The 21550-nt window shown below is 38.0% G+C and overlaps 1 protein-coding gene across 1 annotated transcript in view; it reads right to left on the minus strand.

The window, feature by feature from the left end:
* Positions 1–4984, minus strand: part of LOC136834102 (uncharacterized) — a 16752-nt gene extending 11768 nt beyond the window's left edge. Inside the window, exons 1-2 of the mRNA XM_067096359.1 lie at positions 4891–4984; positions 660–781 (exon numbers count right to left, since the gene is read on the minus strand). Coding sequence (XP_066952460.1) covers positions 660–781; positions 4891–4911 — 143 coding nt within the window. The 5' untranslated portion in view covers positions 4912–4984. The remainder of the gene's footprint in view (positions 1–659; positions 782–4890) is intronic.
* Positions 4985–21550: the final 16566 nt, after the last annotated feature.

Raw genomic sequence — 21550 nt, forward strand, 5'->3', positions numbered from 1 at the left:
ATCTCAAACACAAGCAAACACACATAAACATGAATATACACAAATATATATATATATATATATATATGTATAATGTATAGATATACATTTTTTCTTGATAGCCGAGTGGTCAAGGTCACTGTCTAAGATTGTTTCTAGACCAGGCAATGGTTCAATCCAGCTGGTGATGAAACATTTTTCAGTTATACTACCCTTGGGTGTTTGTTATCCCCAGGGCATGGTGAATTTGATAGTCAACGATACATGTGGTTTAATATTTGTGGACATAGCAATATCATGTGCATATATGAAAAATTAATTATAAATATATATATATATATATATATATATAATATATATATATATAATATATATATATATATATATATATATATATATACATATGAATGCATAAACCAGCAAAATGAAACAGTATGAGCATTGTGAACTTTGGAAATTCATCGATACTCTTGGCAACAATATATATATATATATATATATATATATATATATATATATATATATATATATATATATATATATATATATATATATATATATATATATATATGTATATATATATATATATATATATATATATGAAATGTCTTATCTATATTGTTGCTAAGGCCTTATTAGTATTGTAAGGTAATTTCAACATGAACAAATGCATCAGATACCTGGGTTTATATTCTTCGCTGCTTTTGCTAATGAACTGAAATTTAGAGAAGACGCTCCCGGTTACTGCTAAATAGATGAGTGCACATCCCAGGATGAACCATGTGAGGAATAGAAATCCTCTCTGAGGAAAAAATGATGATGAGTGTCAATACTATAGTAAATGAGTAGAGGCAAGAAAAAGGTCAGTTCTGCCCAAAACTTGCATTTCGATCTCCCCCAGAAGCTAATCACTTTTTATGAGACATGGAATGAAATATAGAATTTAAGCCAAAGGCCAAGCACTGGGACCTGTGAGGTTAATCGCTTTTCATGAGACATGGAATGGAATATTTAAGCCAAAGGCCAAGCACTGGGGCCTATGGGGTTAATCACTTTTCATGAGACACCTATGAGGTTAATCGCTTTTCATGAGACATGGAATGGAATATAGAATTTAAGCCAAAGGCCAAGCACTGGGACCTATGAGGTTAATTGCTTTTCATGAGACACCTATGAGGTTAATTGCTTTTCATGAGACATGGAATGGAATATGGAATTTAAGCCAAAGGCCAAGCGCTGGCACCTATGAGGTTAATCACTTTTCATGAGATATGGAATGGAATATGGAATTTAAGCCAAGGGCCAAGCGCTGGGATCTGTGAGGTTAATCACTTTTCATGAGACATGGAATGGAATATAGAATTTAAGCCAAAGACCAAGCGCTGGGACCTATGAGGTTAATCACTTTTCATGACACATGGAATGGAATATAGAATTTAAGCCAAAGGCCAAGCGCTGGGACCTATGAGGTTAATCAATTTTCATGAGACATGGAATGGAATATGGAATTTAAGCCAAAGACCAAGCGCTGGCACCTATGAGGTTAATCACTTTTCATGAGACATGGAATGGAATATGGAATTTAACCCAAAGACTAAGCACTGGCACCTATGAGGTTAATCAATTTTCATGAGACATGGAATGGAATATGGAATTTAACCCAAAGACTAAGCGCTGGCACCTAAGAGGTTAATCACTTTTCATGAGACATGGAATGGAATATGGAATTTAACCCAAAGACTAAGCGCTGGCACCTATGAGGTTAATCACTTTTCATGAGACATGGAATGGAATATGGAATTTAAGCCAAAGACCAAGCGCTGGGACCTATGAGGTTAATCACTTTTCATGAGACATGGAATGGAATATAGAATTTAAGCCAAAGACCAAGCGCTGGGACCTATGAGGTTAATCACTTTTCATGAGACATGGAATGGAATATGGAATTTAACCCAAAGACCAAGCGCTGGCACCTATGAGGTTAATCATTTTTCATGAGACATGGAATGGAATATAGAATTTAACCCAAAGACCAAGCGCTGGGACCTGAGGTTAATCACTTTTCATGACACATGGAATGGAATATGGAATTTAAGCCAAAGACCAAGCGCTGGGACCTATGAGGTTAATCATTTTTCATGAGACATGGAATGGAATATGGAATTTAAGCCAAAGACCAAGCGCTGGGACCTATGAGGTTAATCATTTTTCATGAGACATGGAATGGAATATGGAATTTAAGCCAAAGACCAAGCGCTGGGACCTATGAGGTTAATCATTTTTCATGAGACATGGAATGGAATATAGAATTTAAACCAAAGACCAAGTGCTGGGACCTGAAATATGGGTTTCATTTTAATTTTTTCATGAGACATGGAGATGGAATATGGAATTTAAGCCTGACCAAGTGCTGGGACCTATGAGGTTAATCACTTTTCATGACACATGGAATGGAATATGGAATTTAAGCCAAAGACCAAGTGCTGGGACCTATGAGGTTAATCATTTTTCATGAGACATGGAATGGAATATGGAATTTAAGCCAAAGACCAAGGGCTGGGACCTATGAGGTTAATAATTTTTCATGACACATGGAATGGAATATGGAATTTAAGCCAAAGACCAAGTGCTGGGACCTATGAGGTTAATCAATTTTTATGACACATGGAATGGAATATAGAATTTAAGCCAAAGACCAAGTGCTGGGACCTATGAGGTTAATCATTTTTCATGAGACATGGAATGGAATATGGAATTTAAGCCAAAGACCAAGTGCTGGGACCTATGAGGTTAATCAATTTTCATGACACATGGAATGGAATATGGAATTTAAGCCAAAGACCAAGTACTGGGACCTATGAGGTTAATCAATTTTCATGACACATGGAATGGAATATAGAATTTAAGCCAAAGACCAAGTGCTGGGACCTATGAGGTTAATCATTTTTCATGAGACATGGAATGGAATATGGAATTTAAGCCAAAGACCAAATGCTGGGACCCATGAGGTTAATCAATTTTCAAGACACATGGAATGGAATATGGAATTTAAGCCAAAGACCAAGTGCTGGGACCTATGAGGTTAATCAATTTTCATGACACATGGAATGGAATATAGAATTTAAACCAAAGACCAAGTGCTGGGACCTATGAGGTTAATCACTTTTCATGACACATGGAATGGAATATGGAATTTAAGCCAAAGACCAAGTGCTGGGACCTATGAGGTTAATCAATTTTCATGACACATGGAATGGAATATAGAATTTAAAACCAAAGACCAATGGGACCAATCAAGTTTCATGACACATGGAATGGAATATGGAATTTAAGCCAAAGACCAAGTGCTGGGACCTATGAGGTTAATCAATTTTCATGACACATGGAATGGAATATGGAATTTAAGGACCAAACCTGAGGTTAATCAATTTATGGAATGGAATTAAAGCAAAGACCAAGTGCTGGGACCCTGAGGTTAATCACTTTTCATGACACATGGAATGGAATATGGAATTTAAGCCAAATGCCAAGTGCTGGGACCTATGAGGTTAATCAATTTTCATGACACATGGAATCGAATATGGAATTGAAGCCAAGGGCCAAACGCTGGGACCTATGAGGTCATTCAGCGCCGAAAGGGAAACTGAGAGTGGAAAGGTTTGAAAGGTGTAACAGGAGTACTAGGAAACAATTGTTAGGGGAGGGTGGAGAGTAAGATGAAAGAAAGAGAATATGAACGGAGGTACATTTAAAGGAATGAAAGGGGTTGCAGCTAGGGGCCGAAGGGACGCTGCAAAGAACCTTACGTAATGCCTACAGTGCACCGCGTGAGGTGCACTGACGACACTACCCCCTAAGGGGTTCCTGACACGTGACCAAACTTTTGGTAAAAAATTATATCAAACTCCACAATTAACTTTTGGCGTAATTCTCCTAATCAAGAGACAGACAACTCTCCTGCAGACTCCAAACCACATCAAAATGTTCTAGAACGTATACGTGTACCGTTTCCTATATTCTGCATGGCTCTGGGGGCGGTAGCCATAGTCGGGCGCCCTTAAGAAAGATCCCCAAGAAATAACTCCTCTCCAAAAGATGTTTTGCCTAATCCTGGAATTTGTATGTGTGTGTGTGTGTGCTAGAATCTTCAAGAGATTCTAGAGAGAGAGAGAGAGAGGAGTCGTTCTAAGGACCACTTCCAAGAGCCACGATCAGCCTAAGTTTAATACAGCGTTAATTGTTGTGGACAAATTTTTCTAATTTTATATTTACATCGTATTTTACTCACACTAGTTATAAAGCCATTTGTAACTACCACTTTAGAACAGCGCTCCACATTTTAGATACATGCACATACAAACATAATATACAGTATATATATATATATATATATATATATATATATATATATATATATATATATATATATATATATATATATACATACATACACACATATATATACAGTATATACATGTGTGTGTATGCACGCATGTGTTAACGTAACTGGCAATTAAATATGAATACTCACCTACCCACGCACTCACAAACGCACACATACGTATATAAAAATAATATATATATATATATATAATATATATATATATATATATATATATATATATATATATATATGTGTGTGTGTGTGTGTGTGTAGACACACACACATATATATATATATATATGTATGTATGTATGTATATGATAACCGCTCTTACATATAAATAATTTTTTGTTGAGTTTGTGACTCTTTGGTACAGATATTATTACTGAATTAGCGGACTGGTAGGAATATGAATGGACTGGGCAAATTTTGCATAAATATATACCAAAAGTCACATATTAAACTAAAAATTAATTATATAATAACGGTCAACTAATAACTGCTTCTCACCCCTTTACAGAACTTACTTGTAATTTGAATACTTCCATGGCACGGAACTTCCAATTGCTTTTTCGATGGCAGCTCCCTATAAACTGCTTAGTGTCGGCCAGCCCAGGAATGAGTTCCTCTATGGGGGGGAGGGGATATTAGGGGACACTGGGGGAATCGTTATGGAAGAGCGGGAGGTCGTCACTTGCCCCTTCCCCGTCACTCTGCGGTTTACCTCAGTTGGTACCAGATTCTGGCGGTTGATCTGATTACAGGAAATTAGTCAGGGCGAATAAAAATAGTTTTTTTTTTCTCCATTACTCTTGGCATAATGCGAAAAAAGACAAATTTTCTCTTTTATATTTTTATGCAGATTTCATTTTTTTGTTCTTTTTTTCATTTTGAGATTTTTATCATTTACTAAAATGTGTAATAAGCAATAGATGCAAAGACTGGCAACAGAATCCATCCATGGAGACAGTAGGCATTTCGAGAGACAAGGAAGTGGTTCCAGAATTCTTGTGTCACTGGATGGTGATGATTGTTTTTGAAATTTAGGCTGTCAGGCCGAGCACTTTTGATCATTCAGCGTTTAAGACAGAGAAAGAGGGAGTTGGAGTTGTTGGACAGTAAGATAAAGAGAGCCAGAATGTAAAGGAGGTGAAGTGTAAGGGGCTAAAGGTGGAACTGGGATAATACCTTGCAGGTGTTGGACAGCAAGACTGAAATAATAAAGCGGCAACAGAGACAGAGTAAAATTATTATTATTGGATGAACCCTATTCATATGGAACAAGCCCACAGGCAGCATTTGACTTGGAATTCAAACTTCCAAAGAATATGGTGTTCAGTAGAAAGAAGTAACAGAAGATAACGAGAAATATAGAAAGAAGAGATCACCCATTAAAAAAGAAAAATAAATAAATAAACAAAAATAATAAATATATAGCTAAAAATGTAAGTGAATTATAAAAATACAAAGAGAATTACAGGGAAACTGGGTGCAGCCAGGAGCTGAAAGAATGCCGTGGTCACTCTTTAGAAATACAATATACTGTATTACTGCTCTCCTCCCTAGATGTATTTTGTAGTAACACAGATGATATTTCTGCCTTTCACAACCTGCCAACATTGTAAACACCTGCGCACTGGCTAGCCAGCGTACTTTGTAAAACCTCACCGAGAATCAAACTTGCTGGCATTACACTTATGCTAGCTGACGTTGGGCATTGTTTAGTTCAGAACTCGACAAAGGACATTGGCGTAACTTGCAATACACATCTTCGATTTCATTTCCGCATCCACTGTCTTCTTGTTTGTCATTCATTATCTCAAAGACACGGGCCACCCCTTGATTCTGCTCTTATTCACAATCTCGTTAAAGGCGTGTAACAACCTAATGGGCATGGTACTGAAGATGAAATAAATTTTGTGGGTTATAAATCAGTTTCCCTTTCTGGGAATTAACAGACCCACAATTATGTCGACGAAGAAAAAGATTCTGTTTAGCCATTATTATTTTTCGTCCAGTCAAATGGGTCTAACGTTTAATTCGAATAAAAATGGCCTAGTCATTAAGTCTAAAACATTGAAACAATTGTAAACTTAGAGCTAAAAAGCTGTACAGCGGTCTATAAAAATCTTTTAGTCACGTCAAATTCACCAGACGCACGGATATGCGACGATCATGCAATAAACGCTTCTCTTTTCCCAATACTTATGGATCTGAAGTCCAGTGAAATCCAATTAGAAAATCCGAGTAGGAAATAACATGAAAAGTTCAGTCTCGCGACAGTAAGAGAAATGCGCCCAGTCTTTCCTGTACCTGTTCGGATTTTTAATAAGTTTCATTGGAAATGAAGAGCCATGGATAACCTCGGAAATCGAGAGAAACGAGAACTGAAGCGACTCGAGTTAATACGCCTCTTCACCTGAGAAAGGCGGCGCCAGAAAGTTTAGTGTTCCGGTTCCCTGCAAGTCTTTTGGGACGAAGTTGCAAGTTCCGTGCTATTGTTAAAGATCGCCACAACTGTGTGACTACCAGGGCCCTAAATGTCTACATTTTTTTTGGCAGAAGGGATGAAGGCTTTTTAAAGGAGTGAGGTTTTCTATCCGTCCTCACCCCCGAGTCGAAGATAGCTCCTGTATAGAGCGAACTACGCACTGCTGTTCGGATATTCTTTGTACATTTGTAGTATTTTAAAATTGATCAAACAAGAAAATTTAACTTTACGAGCAATGTCAGTCTAAACTGAAATAAAAGAACACAATTGGTATTTTCACTGTCATTGCAAATTCCGTTGAAGCTGAAGCGTAGATCTAATAACCAAATTTAACGGTATTTGAATTTTTTTTTATTACCATTTAATGTCGGATAGGTGGGTAAATGGATCATTTCAATTTGTTACAAGAGAGAAAACTACAAATCTAGCATTCTTAATAAGGCTAAAAATAAGGCAAAATTATCTAATAACATATTATTTTAAGAAACTCACAGCACAAGAGAGAAGATGATAACGGGCTTAGAAACAGACAACAGACCGACACAAAGAGAGAAAAGCATTAAATAATGATACGAAAATGTATGGTTAAGCAAAAAAAAAAAAAAAAATTTTAAAGAAATCTAGGAAGCGCAAGGAAGTAAACACTGTACATACACGCACACACACAAAACCAAAAAAAAAAAATTATATATATATATATATATATACATATACACACATACATATATATGTATATATGCATATATATGTATGCAGTATATATACATATATACATATATATATATATATATATATATATATATATATATATATATGTATATATATATATATATATATATATATATATATATATATATATATATATATATATATATATATATATATATATATATATATATATATATATATATATATATATATATATATATATATATATATATATATATATATATATATATATATATATATATGTATATATATATATATATATATATATAGTATATATATATATATATATATATATATATATATATATATATATATATATATATATATATACAGTATCCGTAGCTCAATAGTTGCCAACGCTACGTCAGCGCAAGTTTTTAAGCAAATGATAAAAATGAAAAAAAAGTTAAGTATACCTTAGTTTAACGGTTTCTCTAGGGCTGGCCCGAAGGATTGGGCTAATTTTACGTGGCTAAGAACCAATTGGTTACCTAGCAACGGGACCTACAACATTACGGAACTGAACCACATTATAGCGAGAAATGACTTTCTGTCACTAGAAATAAATTCCCTGATTCTTGTTGGCCAGCCGGAGAATCGAACGCAGGCCCAGCAAAGTGCTAGCCAAGAACGATATCGACCGGTCCAACGAGGAACTAGAAATATGAAAGAGCACTTATAACAATCTCCTGACAATGCTCAGGATGTTCATTTCCATTTCCATATAATTCAAGTGACAAATTCTAAGTTGGTCAAACGGGCAAGTCACTAGAGAACAAATAGACTGTAAGATGTCATAAGCAGGAGCAATGAAACAAAGGTATAAGTTATGCTGGCCGTGAATGGAATGGAATGGAATATAAATTTGCAGTCATTCCAGCGCTGGAAAGGGAAATTGAGTAGAAAGGTTTTGAAAGGTGTAACAGGAGGAAAAAACCTGCAGTTGCACTATGAAACAATTGTTAGGAGAGGTGGAAAGTAAGAGGAAGAGAAAATATGAACAGTGGTACAGTAAAAGGAATGAAAGGGGTTGCGCTAAGGGCCGAAGGGACATACAAGAACCTTAAGTAATGCCTATAGCGTACCGCATGATGTGCACTGACGGCACTAACCCCAACGGGATGCTGGCGGTGAAAGTTCAGTTTTTTCGCTCGTGTTAGAGATAATGACCAAGTTCTTCAGTGGACGGTGCTAAATATTGGTCTATTCTATTAATATGTTAGAAATAAATATAACTGAGGTTAGGTTTTAGAGCCAGTTTTTAACAACAATAAATATGATCCATTTATTTCAAAAGAAATGTTATAAATAAGCAAACTATCCGGAGTGTTGGTAAGCCTGGTGCCAATGATAACTTAATACGGCTATATTTTCCAGTTAAGAGACAATCCAGGGCAGGTGTTCTCGAATTACAAAATTAATGCATAGTGTGATCTCTGTCAGAAAACCACCTGTGGCTTCTATGTGGTAATCGAATACCGAACATTCTGTACATTATGCACTGTTCTTTCATGCACATAGAATGCACATCTTTTTACTAAGTACCATTCTTTTTGAAAATGCCTAAATAGGTGATACCAGTCAGGGACCTATCCCTCTGTTCCGTTGTTACTTGTGTTATAAGTATGTTTAAACTCTGTGTTCTTGTGATTTATATATACAAACATTTACAAACACACACACACGCGTGTATACATTGTACAGTATATATATATATATATATATATATATATATATATATATATATATATACATATATATGCTATATATATATATATATATATATATATATATATATATATATATATATATATATAACCATAATATCCTCTTAGCTTTTCGAATTCTCCACACCTCAAAGCCTGAGATCCAAATGGAAAGAATGTGAAGTAACTCTGGCGTTAGCAGGAATCGAACCCGCATCCGGGATAGCAGAACAAGATCAACTTACCCCTTGACCACGAGAATTGCGGGATCATTACAATTACATACGCATCTTGGTAAAGCGACCTGTATATTTCATGTATATTACGCCTCTTTCGTCTTTCAAGGCGTTCCCCTTTCGATTCTCACCAAACATTTTGGGATGCAGCTGCTGTCCCCATGCCTGGTAGCTTCCTGTACAATCGACCCATTAGACCCATTGTAAAGTCAGAATTTAGGAAGACTGATGCCCGGAGCCAAGTCCAATATTCTCACGCCATTTCTTCCTTGCTCTTTTAAATCCTAACCTCATGAACAGAATATTCGAATCCCCTCGTAAACCAACATTTTAAATGTCTTGACCTCTTGCATATGTTTATATATTGGTTGTGCGTATTTGACGATGCACGATGTACAGAATTTCAAGACTTTTTTCTTTTTTATGGTTTACACAATTATGAAAACTTAGAATATACGACACCAATAGAGAAAATTTGCGAAAACTGTTATAATTATATTAAAATTGGATATGTCTTTACATTTTTATTTTCTACATTAATTGCCATTATTTTTATGGTAGAAACAGTTTCAATAAACTTTTACACACATTCGTATCTAACTCCAGTGTAACAAATGCTTATTAAGGAGGAAATTACAGAAAGACCAATTTTTCTAATTACAATATATAAATATATCCTGAGACAAATCACCGGAGGATGCTGCAGTCAAGTGTGTTTCTTTTGTTGTCACTGATTTGCACCCTCTCTGTTGTCACCGATTTGCACCCTCTTTGTTGTCACTGATTTGCACCCTCTTTGTTGTCACCGATTTGCACCCTCTCCTGTTGTCACTGATTTGCACCCTCTTTGTTGTCACTGATTTGCACCCTCTCTGTTGTCACCGATTTGCACCCTCTTTGTTGTCACTGATTTGCACCCTCTTTGTTGTCACCGATTTGCACCCTCTCTGTTGTCACTGATTTGCACCCTCTTTGTTGTCACTGATTTGCACCCTCTGTTGTCACCGATTTGCACCCTCTTTGTTGTCACTGATTTGCACCCTCTTTGTTGTCACCGTTTGCACCCTCTCTGTTGTCACTGATTTGCACCCTCTTTGTTGTCACCGATTTGCACCCTCTCTGTTGTCACTGGTTGCACCCTCTTTGTTGTCACCGATTTACACCCTCTCTGTTGTCACTGATTTTTCCCCTCTTTGTTGTGCTGATTTGCACCATCTCTGTTGTCACTAATTTGCACCTATCTGTGTCACTGATTTGCACCCTCTTTGTTGTCACTGATTTGCAACCTCTGTTGTCACTGATTTGCACCCTCTCTGTTGTCACTGGTTGCACCCTCTGTTGTCTGCACCCTCTCTTGTCACTGATTCGCACCCTCTCTGCTGTCACTGATTTGCACCCTCTTTGTTGTCATGATTTTGCACCCTCTCTGTTGTCACTGGTTGCACCCTCTCCAGCATAACTGACCACAATCGCTTTACTGCGTGCTCATAGATTCCATTGCTTCTTTGGCCATAGGGTTCAGTTCAGCCGTTCTAAAATAATTTTTTTTTTTATACCATCACTTTCGTCAAAAGAAGTTCACTGGCGTCGTGTTGGCATTTATACCTTAATTTCTTAATCGTAGATGAACTCCTGTGTGAAAAACCTCCCACAACCCTAGCAGATTCATCACCTACACAGAAGGTTCATCAGCAGTGCGTCATGCCCTTTCACTATTTATACGATCTTGGGCACAAACCCTTTCCTTCCTGGATGTTGAGGCATCCTTTGCAATCCTCACTCCATCTGTCCATCATTTTTTCTAGGTTTAGCTGTCCTCTTCTTTCCAAATATTTTTCTCAAAACTGTACATCCTTTTCATCCACTCCCCTTCAAAAAAATTTGTCACTAATTTTTTCCACATGATTCCTAACATTCAAAACACTCTGGTCAATCCTTCTTCGTATCTCTACATTTCTCACCCATTCAGTTCTTCTTATATCCCCCATATGCTGTGCAAATGATTTTCCTCTACAGTTTTAACCTTATTCTTTCATTTGTATTCTACATCTACAGTTTTACACAGTTTGGAGTTGGTTCAACAATCCCTTCAGACCTGCCATAGTAGACTTCACTGAACATCAAAGCCCTCAACACTCCATTTGCAGCACATTTTATTTTTCTCCCATAATTCTGCACCAATTGCTTCTGCCTTTTCACACACTTCTAGCTCATTCCATCTAAAAAAGGCATTAAACATCCTTGTAGAGACAGCACATCTTGTTTCATCCTAATTTTTCACACCAAGCTAGTCACTATCCACCACCTACAAATCACAAAACACAATTCACCTTTTCCCAACAGATTCATTAATGAATATTTTTCCCTTTAATTTAAACTTTTCTAACGACTTTTCCATAAGAAATTGATTCACACACCCCGCCTCTCATCTAGAGCCAAAGTGTTCGGTCATATGTCGTACTTTTTGGTGAGAACCATTTTTTCCACACTTTTCTTGGCATAGTAAACAATGTTACTCTCCTATTTCCCATAGCTTCAAGACCATCCCCTCTTCTAGACAAATCATGGACAACACTCAATACCTTTTATCCTTAGATGCAATGGCTCCTCCGTGAAATGTTGAGTTTGTGGTCCTCAACAAGTCTCAAAGAGTGAGGAGTTGACCATAACTTACTTTTTTAGTTATATACAAACAGTGCAAGTTCTATTTTGTTATTTCTTCATAGACGTGTGATACATGATATATCACTCATTGCCAGAAGAGTGACATAACTCAAAAGTGCTATTTTTCGAAGAAATTAAACTTTAAAACTCTCTATACCGTAAAAAGTGACATGTCATGCCCTCTAGTAGTTAATCTTACAAATACAAATAAGACGTTTTACCACAATATGGAATAAAGAACGGGCTGTTGCTGGTATCAATAACTCAGAAAACAAATTTTTTGAGTTGTGTCACTCTTCACGCAAATAGCGCTATGTCTGTTCATATTAAGTCTTATATTTCTATGGGGCTCCTACCATATGTAATTTCATGTGTATGCTCTAGGCGTTGGAACCAATTTTGTGTGGTTAACATGGGACAACTGTATGTATGTATATATATATATATATATATATATATATATATATATATATATATGTATATATATATATATATATATATATATATATATATATATCCTTGTGGTACAACCCACCACCAGGTATCTAATTCATTGCTTCACTGAACAGAGCAAAAATCAGTTTATAACAGATTGTGGCTATAGTCCTCAAACTCAATTGGGAACTGATGGCAGGCCTCTGGATAATAAACGAAGCATTATAACCATTTTTCCAACATCAAGCCATTTGTCGTAACAGGAATTGCTTCAGAGAAAAAAAGATGTCATTTGCAAAATTCATGCTGCAACTCTGGATTTCTGGATGAACTCCAGTGTAGTAACTTCCATAACAACAGCAGATTCATACACTAAACAGAATGCTCATCAGCAGTACAACGAATCCCTTTCCCTGCGCCATTCCACTTATTTCTTGCACAAGTTTTCGCTTCCTCAAAATCAGGAACTGCTTTCCAGTGCCTTTTTCACCCTATCTGTCAGGTATCTTTTTCTCCCTCTAACAATTTTCAGACTATATGCTCTCTACACCAACATAACATCGTCCATTTTCCACATGACCAAACAGTCTCAAAATTTCCCGATCCATCTTTTCACCTAAGCTATCTTTATCATCTCTACATAATTCCTCATTCATGCAGTCCTTCGAACCCATTTACTGCAGCATCTTTGACTTTCATGTCTGCAGAAAGGAGGCTAGATCTTCCTTCATACATTCCCCCCCTCCCCCCCCGGCCCTCCATCCATCTGAAACCTCCTCATGTTACCATCATCCTTTATACTGACTGCCAAATACTTATACAAATCAACAGCTCTATTCTTCCACCTTCCCTATCGTCAATTATTGTTGCACGTTCCTCGTTTTCAATTACATGTATAGCCACATTTTAATCCTTCCTTTCCTAATTAACCTTATGTATTTCAGTGTTTGCTCCAACCAATTAATAATCTAATATACTTCAGCTACTCATTTCCCAACCATTGCATCCTACATCTATTTTTTCTTTACAATCTTTTCTTTCCTATGTATACTTATGAATTTCCATTCATGTAAACAATGATTGTAACTAACCGCTTCTCAGAACAGGTTCACTTGCCTTCTTCGTACACACACACATCTGTATATTACATTTTGGTGATGATGTCCTCACGGAACCAGACTAATCGGTGTACCACAATACAGGTGTTGCTGCTGAAACAGTTGCGAGCTGACACTTTGTTAATGATGAGTCGCTGGACACCTTGCACTTATGAAATCAGAACCATATTACATACTCGTACTATAGGATATGCTATAATGAGGCAATCTATCAGTAATTCAACAGCACACAATAATTATCATCATTCTACTCTATAATAGGTTAAATACTTGCAACTGGTTTCAGAACGCTACAATGAATGGTAACTGGTCAAAATAAAAGTATAAACGTGAGAAAGTACACTAATTTTACTTGGTCATTCACGACTTTGTGAACATCTATTTAACACTTGGGTGGCATGAGTGCCCCATTTATCTCATAAGACTGACTGAGCATAAATCATCTGGCATCACAACTACCAGGGTCACTTGCAATATCCCAACAAAGGAAGGGATGGGACCGAACATCGAAGGTAGGCTAGACCCACCTCCTGACTATGGATAATATTTCGGGCTATCTTTTGCTTCTTGACAACAACAACAACAACAACAACAACAACAACAACAATAATAATAATAATAATAATAATAATAATAATAATAATAATAATAATAATTTATTTCAGCTCAGGGCCATATGCATGGAATATACAAAATACAATACGCACAATCTAGATACATAATATAACATTGTTATAAAAATAATAATGAGCAGTATCCACACAGTTGCTGATGAAGTAGAAAAATAGAATTCATAATAATGGTAGTGACAGTAATTATATGGAGAATAATAGTAAAAAATATTAAAAATTATAATAATTGAAAATACAGATTGCAGACGATTAATTTCCAACTAGGGACCTTAGGTGGTTACAGGTGGTTACAAAAGTCAGGTCAGAAGGCTAAATACGAAAATTGAAAATAGCAGAACTCTACAATGATATTAATCACAGTAATAATAAAAAAAGCAAAAATCCCAATAATAACAAGAAACATATAATAATAATAATAATAATAATAATAATAATAATAATAATAATAATAATAATAATAATAATAATAATAATGACAGATTCTGGAGATGACACTTCATAATTGCAAAAATAGAGAACAAGTCATTTAAGAACAGACGCCTCATTATCCTATCTTTTCCACAATTTAGATCTTCTTCTTGCCTCACTGCTCAGGATGCTTTGAATGAGCGATTTGCTGCTGTTTCTCAGTCGGGTGGTCAGACTGGACATTGTTCGCCCAACAGTGATTTTAAATTATCCAGGCGGCTTTTTCTATGAACATCTTCGTGGCGGCGTGATGGGGAGAAGTGTTTGTGAGGCGCCTCAAAATGTCATTGTGAACAAAGTGATACGTCTCATGGTCTCTCGGGTATAGTTCGTCCAAAGGAACACCCATATATACTGTAGCAGTACGAGCGGAAGAGCAGCAGTTTCGTGTCTCGGTGACAGAAGGCAAACCTCCTTGCAATCATGTTGCCAGTTGCACATAGTTTTTGACGCCTCTGTTCTATGTCTGCTGTATCTTTTAGGTCGTCCGTGATAATGTGGCCCAAATACGGAAATTCATGCACGAATTCAGACCATGATTTCCGAGGAAAATTTGTGGTTCTGCAATATTTGACATGGTCTTGGTTTCGTTGTATAGAATATCATACTCCTCTGCATATTGGCGGCAAGTGTCGATGGTCGCTGGAGACCTTGCACTGATGAAATCAGCAACCATATCGTCGGCGTAACATAGGTTGTTTATTGGTGTTTCGTTGACAGCGCATCCGACTGGGATGAGTTCAGTTTGACATTCAGGGCATCCGTGAACTGCACATTAGGCGACACAGGCGCGCAGCACAGTGTCGATGCATTTTCACTATTTTAAATGGCGACCTTGTCACTGATGTCACGCAGTGGAAAAAGTTTCTGCGAACCATATCGTTCATACTGATGATTTTGTTAATTTCTAAAGGTTGCTTCTTTACTGTTTTTTGTTGTTTCATCAGATGATTTTTTCCTCCGTTCCTATATTGCTACGATTGGGAAAATAAAACTTATCTTAAAAACACAGCCAGTTTTTTTCATTGGGCATCAGATGATATGTCACTTTGTATGTTATGCACCTTATCAAATTGTTCTCTGCTTAATCTGAAATAATTCTTGAATTTTCATCTCAACTCAGAGAATGCACCATGGGTATTCCTCCCATTACTCACTCCTCCACAGTGATCTCTTTCCCCTACAAAATGAGCCCATTTTAGGGAGAGCTGAGGGTAATCGACAATTTACCCCATTTACCACACCATGCTGCCCTGCCCTGCCAAATTGCTGCACTTGCGTCTCAATGTGCGCCCGGCCTTAAACAGGTATGGAGGGGGTGCCCCCTTGCGGAGCCAAGGGAGCCATATACGTTAAAATGCCAATTAGATATGAGGTGTGCCTCGTTTGTGCAGCTTCAGGAAGAGCTTCAGGTAGTTTACTCTGTCAAATGCTTTTCTCACATCTACAAAACACAGGAAAACAGGAGGCTGATGATAGGTAATAGTTGGCAATTCTTTCAGGATGTGATGCAGGTGTCGGTTGAGTGGTTTGTTTAAAAAAGCTGAACTGGTTGTCAGTGGTGTGTAGAAGGAGAAGTCTCACTAGAAGAACGGACTTAAGTATCTTCGACGCAATTGTAGTACTCGCAATCGGGCGATAATTGCCAGGGTCAGCTGCATCCCTTTAGCTTGTTTTTATTAATGGTATATAAGTGAAATAAGTAGGAAGTCTAGGAGAAACTGGTGAATTATGCATGCATTGAATAGAGCAGCTAGCAAAATGTAAATTATCGGATGGCAGAATTTGAAAGCTTCAGCTGGCAGACCATCAGGCCCAGCTTGCTGGGTGATTTATTATCAGGTAGGGTTGTTTATGGCATCGCTGATGTTACCTGGCGTTATACGATCGGCGAAATGAAACTGAATGTTATCAGTAAGGAGGTTATCTACAGGAGTCTTGATCGTTTATGCAATTCAGGATAGTGCTGAAGTGATCGCCCATTCTTGCGATACCTTCGTTAGCCCATTCTTGAGATACCTCGTCAGCCCCACACTCTTGCGATACCCTCGTCTTCTCCTACTCTCTGTGATAGCTTTTAGTTTTGCGATTTAGGGATTGAATGTCATTCCAGAGACAGGGAGTAACCGCCAGATTCTAATTTTCTAGACATTGCATCAGCTCTTAGTTGTTTTCATTCAGTCTGCAGTGCTTAGGGAAAAGTTGGAACTGCGCTCTCGCCTGCCTCATTAGCAGTGCAAAGTGTCTTTCCCTCAGGCTACCATTTTGCCTCCACAGTAAAAATATTTCTCGTGAACGAGTATACAGATCTTTAACCAAGTCATTCCATCCAGGTATATTACGAGAGTTGCTTTGACGAGTTCTAAAGGTATCCTGCCTTAGGTAAGAATAGCGGAAATTATATTCGAATAAATTCTTTCAGATCTCTCCTGTGATGGTCATTTCTACATTTTGGGTTAGTGCACAGTAAGGCGTCTGCCGGTTGAACTACTGACCGCAGCCTGGTTTCCGTGGTTTTCTAAAGGATCTGGTTTTCTGTTGGTTTTGAAGCCCAGTTAACAGCAGGTGTGCTATCAGTTGGGGGTTCATGGTAGGGAGGAATGGGGTACTGAATGACACCTGTAAGGAATGTGATCATAGCCCGTTGCAAGATCGTAGCAAATGTTGCAGGTCACAACAGAATCATGAAGTTGAGGGACATGATGCAGTGGTCCAGCCAGGAGGTTTATGGTGTGTCCGTTCTGTTTTGTACATAGGTATAGGAGGAGGAGGAGGAGCATTACATCGCTAATTTGGAGAGCGTGATTTTGACAGAAGCAGAGTAAGTTCGTTATAAAATGTTTTGTGGGGTGAGAATGAAGGTCCCCAATTATACAAATATGATCCAGCAGTAGAATCGTGAATAATGCTGTGTAACTCACTAGGATTATGCAGTATTGGTCAAAATTGTTGTTCTTTTCCCATATAAACCCCTACTGATCAAGTCCCCTTGAAGCCCCAGCAATCTATCACTCCTATAGGTCGTCACATTCACCATACTGTCTAACGATTTGTGCCACAGGAAAGAAAAGCCCCCTCTCGGGCGACCGGCTACGATGTGATCTGTAACTTGCATCGATGAGGTCGAGAAAGCTCTGAAGTCTTCATGCACGGAATCGCGGATGGCAAGGTCATGAGGCCAGAGGAGCATTTCTTGTAATGCAATGATGCCTTTGAAGTTTTGCAGAACATGTTTAAGGCAGGAATGTTCTGCTTGAGACTAAAAATATTCCAGAGATTATATCTAATGTATCCATGGCAACTCACAAAGATAGAAATGAATGAGTTGATTATTTGGGTGGATGGGGAGTTGGAAGTCACTCGCTGTGGGAGGTTGGCTGGCACTTGTGGTAGAAGGCGAGCCTGCACCTGAACCCCTGCTTGGGGTGTCAGTAAGTTCCCATCGCAGGGGTTTGGTCCCCAGATTGGGGTTATATCTTGAGACTTTTACATTAGGACCAATTCTCGCCTTTACGAACATCGAGGTGTTGAAATAGGCAGGTAATCCTGCGGGCCACTTTATGTTTAATTTTGCGTGGGAGTTTGTGGGAGATAAGAGGGGTTTAGAGCCCGTGAAACTTGACTCTCTACCATGGTGTCTAACTTCACCGGTGAGCACGTGGTGTGAATCACAAAAGTGGCATCTCTTCTCAGGTTTTGGGCGAGGTGATTCTTGAATGTTGGGCTTCGGTCAGAGGGCAATCAGAGGTTTTTTTTTTTCTACATGCTTGTGTCTGCCAGCCCCAATCCCCTCATGATCATCCACGACGGGGTATGGGTTGGGGAGAGATAGGGTCGAAAAGACTCACGAGCTGGTGATCGTCACTGAAGACCTATCTTTCACCGGAGGCACCGTGGTGGAGAGGAGGCTGGGGTCCATCGGCCCCCTCCGATAGGTCTATACGTGATTTCGGCGCTTCATCCGAGGAGAGAGGGTAGTTCCTCACTTCTCTCGTATTGTTGGGAGGCAGAAATAATAGAGCCTCACTCAAAGGAGTCTGGTGGCTTGCTGTGCGGTTGTCTAATGATTCCTGCACTCCTTTGATCGCATCCTAGATCCGTGAAGATTGTTATTTGTTTCCACAGTTTAAGACTGTCAATGATTTCTGTAATCCTTTGATCACGTCCCAGATCTGTGAAAATTTGTCATTGCTTCCTCAATTTTTTCTGGGGTTTGACAGTTTTTCTGAGAGAGATTTTGGTGTTAGAAAGGCATTTTCTGCCGTATGGTACACTGCAGGTAGGCTTGAATCAGGACCCTTTGGAGGCAGATTGTAAGGGTCATCGGCGTAGATTTCCACCGAGTAGGTCATAGCCACTTACTGAGAAATGATATTTTTCTTGAGAGGGATAAGCTTTTCGTGGATCGCTCCTGGAGAATGGTTTCTGGTATCAGATCTTTGCATTATGCATATGCAGCGTTAATTTCCTCATCGGAGAAGGCTGCACTGACGGATTGTATAGCAGACTCGACGTCGGAATAGTTCGATTGGTATTGTAAAAAGTAAAGACACGTAACAATCCAGCTGCTAACCGGAATTACGTAAACTCATCATTTCCGCAGTTGCACTGCATCAGCAGCATTTATATGTCCAGAAATAAATTTTCTCTTAAGCATTTTTAACTGAAGAGAAATAATATAAAATGAGAAAAAGGCAAAGCTACTCAAAGGGACGGGGTTTAGAAATGAAACTGTTGTGTAATTTGTAGCTCTATCACTATTATTAGCGTTGGGTATGTGTGTGTGTGTGAGTGAGAGAGAGAGTGTGTAATTTGTAGCTCTATCACTATTATTAGCGTTGGGTATGTGTGTTTGTGTCTGAGAGAGAGAGAGAGAGAGAGTTTTTGGGGAGCTGAGTTGTTTGTTAAATCTCAGGCATCACGTTTCCGTTTCTCCCTGTCTCTTTTCGCCGTGAGTAAATCTAGCGATGGCCGATGACGTTGGCAGTTGGCAGTCCTTGTCGCTGTTAAACAAGTCACGGAGGCGTTCATAAGCGTGCACCTTCGGATCAGTGTGCAGCCGTTCGCAAAGGTCACACCAGAGCCTCGACGACCCCGCCCATCCCTCCTAGATGACTTCATGTGATATCCTCCACCTGATGGAGACGATGCAGAAGGTGCTGATAAGGATTTGCGCGTGGAAACGCTTTTGAATATCTCGTTCCTCAACGTTTATATTCAGCATAATGCTATTATTTGGTATTTGCAGACGATTTAGTGGATTAATTCAACTAAGATCAGTTATTATTATACCTGTTACATGTGTGAATCTACGACGCTTATAATGCAGATTATACTTGGTGTTTTTAATTTTTTTTTCCTTTTGTTTTTATTTACTGGCTTTACCTCGCACTACCACAGATAAGTGATTGGTTGACCTACGCATCTGCAGTTACACTCACCAATAATGCAATAAGTATATATATACATATATACCTATAAATATGTGTGTATATGTATATATATACACATCATACATATATATATTACATCAAAAGAAAATTGTAATTAAAATTCCCTTTGAGCTAAGGAGACTGAATTTGATATTAAGGGTATTTGTGTGCTGAGGCTAATATATATTCATAAATACATAATATACATGCATACATATACATTTATATACATATATACATACATATATATATATATATATATATGTGTGTGTGTGTGTGTGTGTGTGTGTGTGTGTGTATATAATATATATAACAACGTGAATGAAAGTTGATCATATATATATATATATATATATGTGTGTGTGTGTGTGTGTTACATCAAAGAGAGTATAAATAAAAATTCCCTTTGAAGCGTAATTGGCTGAATTCGATGGTAGGAAATTTGTGACCTAATGGAGAGAGAGAGAGAGAGAGAGAATAAAAAAAGTAGCTTGCACGGCATTTGCGAAGCATGCTAAACGCAAGTCTACTCGTACCGAGGCGTTAAAACGGAATTACCGCGGATGGCAGTGGCTGAACGCCGCCTTCAGTGCGCCTGCCTAGATAACATAGTAAAGTGTGATGAGATGAATGGTTTTAGGTTTCAGCTAGTAAAACGGTAGCCATGCACTCTTGCCGTATAAGAGGATTCCATCCTGATCCAAATCTGTTCATACATGGGCTGAGAATTCCATATGTTGGTGAAACAAAGTTTCTTGGGTTGATTTTTGATAGTAAGCTGACTTGGATTTCACATCTGAAATATATCATGACAAAATGCTTGAAAGTAATGAATATACTGAAAGTCGGATGGTGAGACTATGCAAAGCTTTGGTCTTTTCAAAATTAACTTATGGGTGTGAAGTGTACACCTCAACAAAGCCTAATAGCCTTAAAATGCTTAATTCAATTCATCATAGAGGTAAGATTCAGCTACAGGAGCATTTAAATCATCTCCATGAAATAACTGTGAACGCTGGTGAGACGCTCTGGATCTTCACTGCCAACGTCTGCTAGTTCGGAGCTAGTAGAGATTTCAGAGGCTCCCTATGCCCTTAACCAGCATTATCAGAAATTAAAAGTATTGGCAGTTTTATGAAAATCACCCCAAGCAACCCCAACCATGTGCTTTTAGAGTAAAATGTATAACCAGACAATTAAACATGCCAAGGATGAAAATTTTACCAAGTAGGTATTCGGTTAGCCCCCCGCCCCTCTGGAACCTTCCAGAAGTAAA

The sequence above is a fragment of the Macrobrachium rosenbergii genome, chromosome 53, assembly GCF_040412425.1.
Source record: "Macrobrachium rosenbergii isolate ZJJX-2024 chromosome 53, ASM4041242v1, whole genome shotgun sequence".
In the NCBI taxonomy this organism is placed as follows: Eukaryota; Metazoa; Arthropoda; class Malacostraca; order Decapoda; family Palaemonidae; genus Macrobrachium; species Macrobrachium rosenbergii.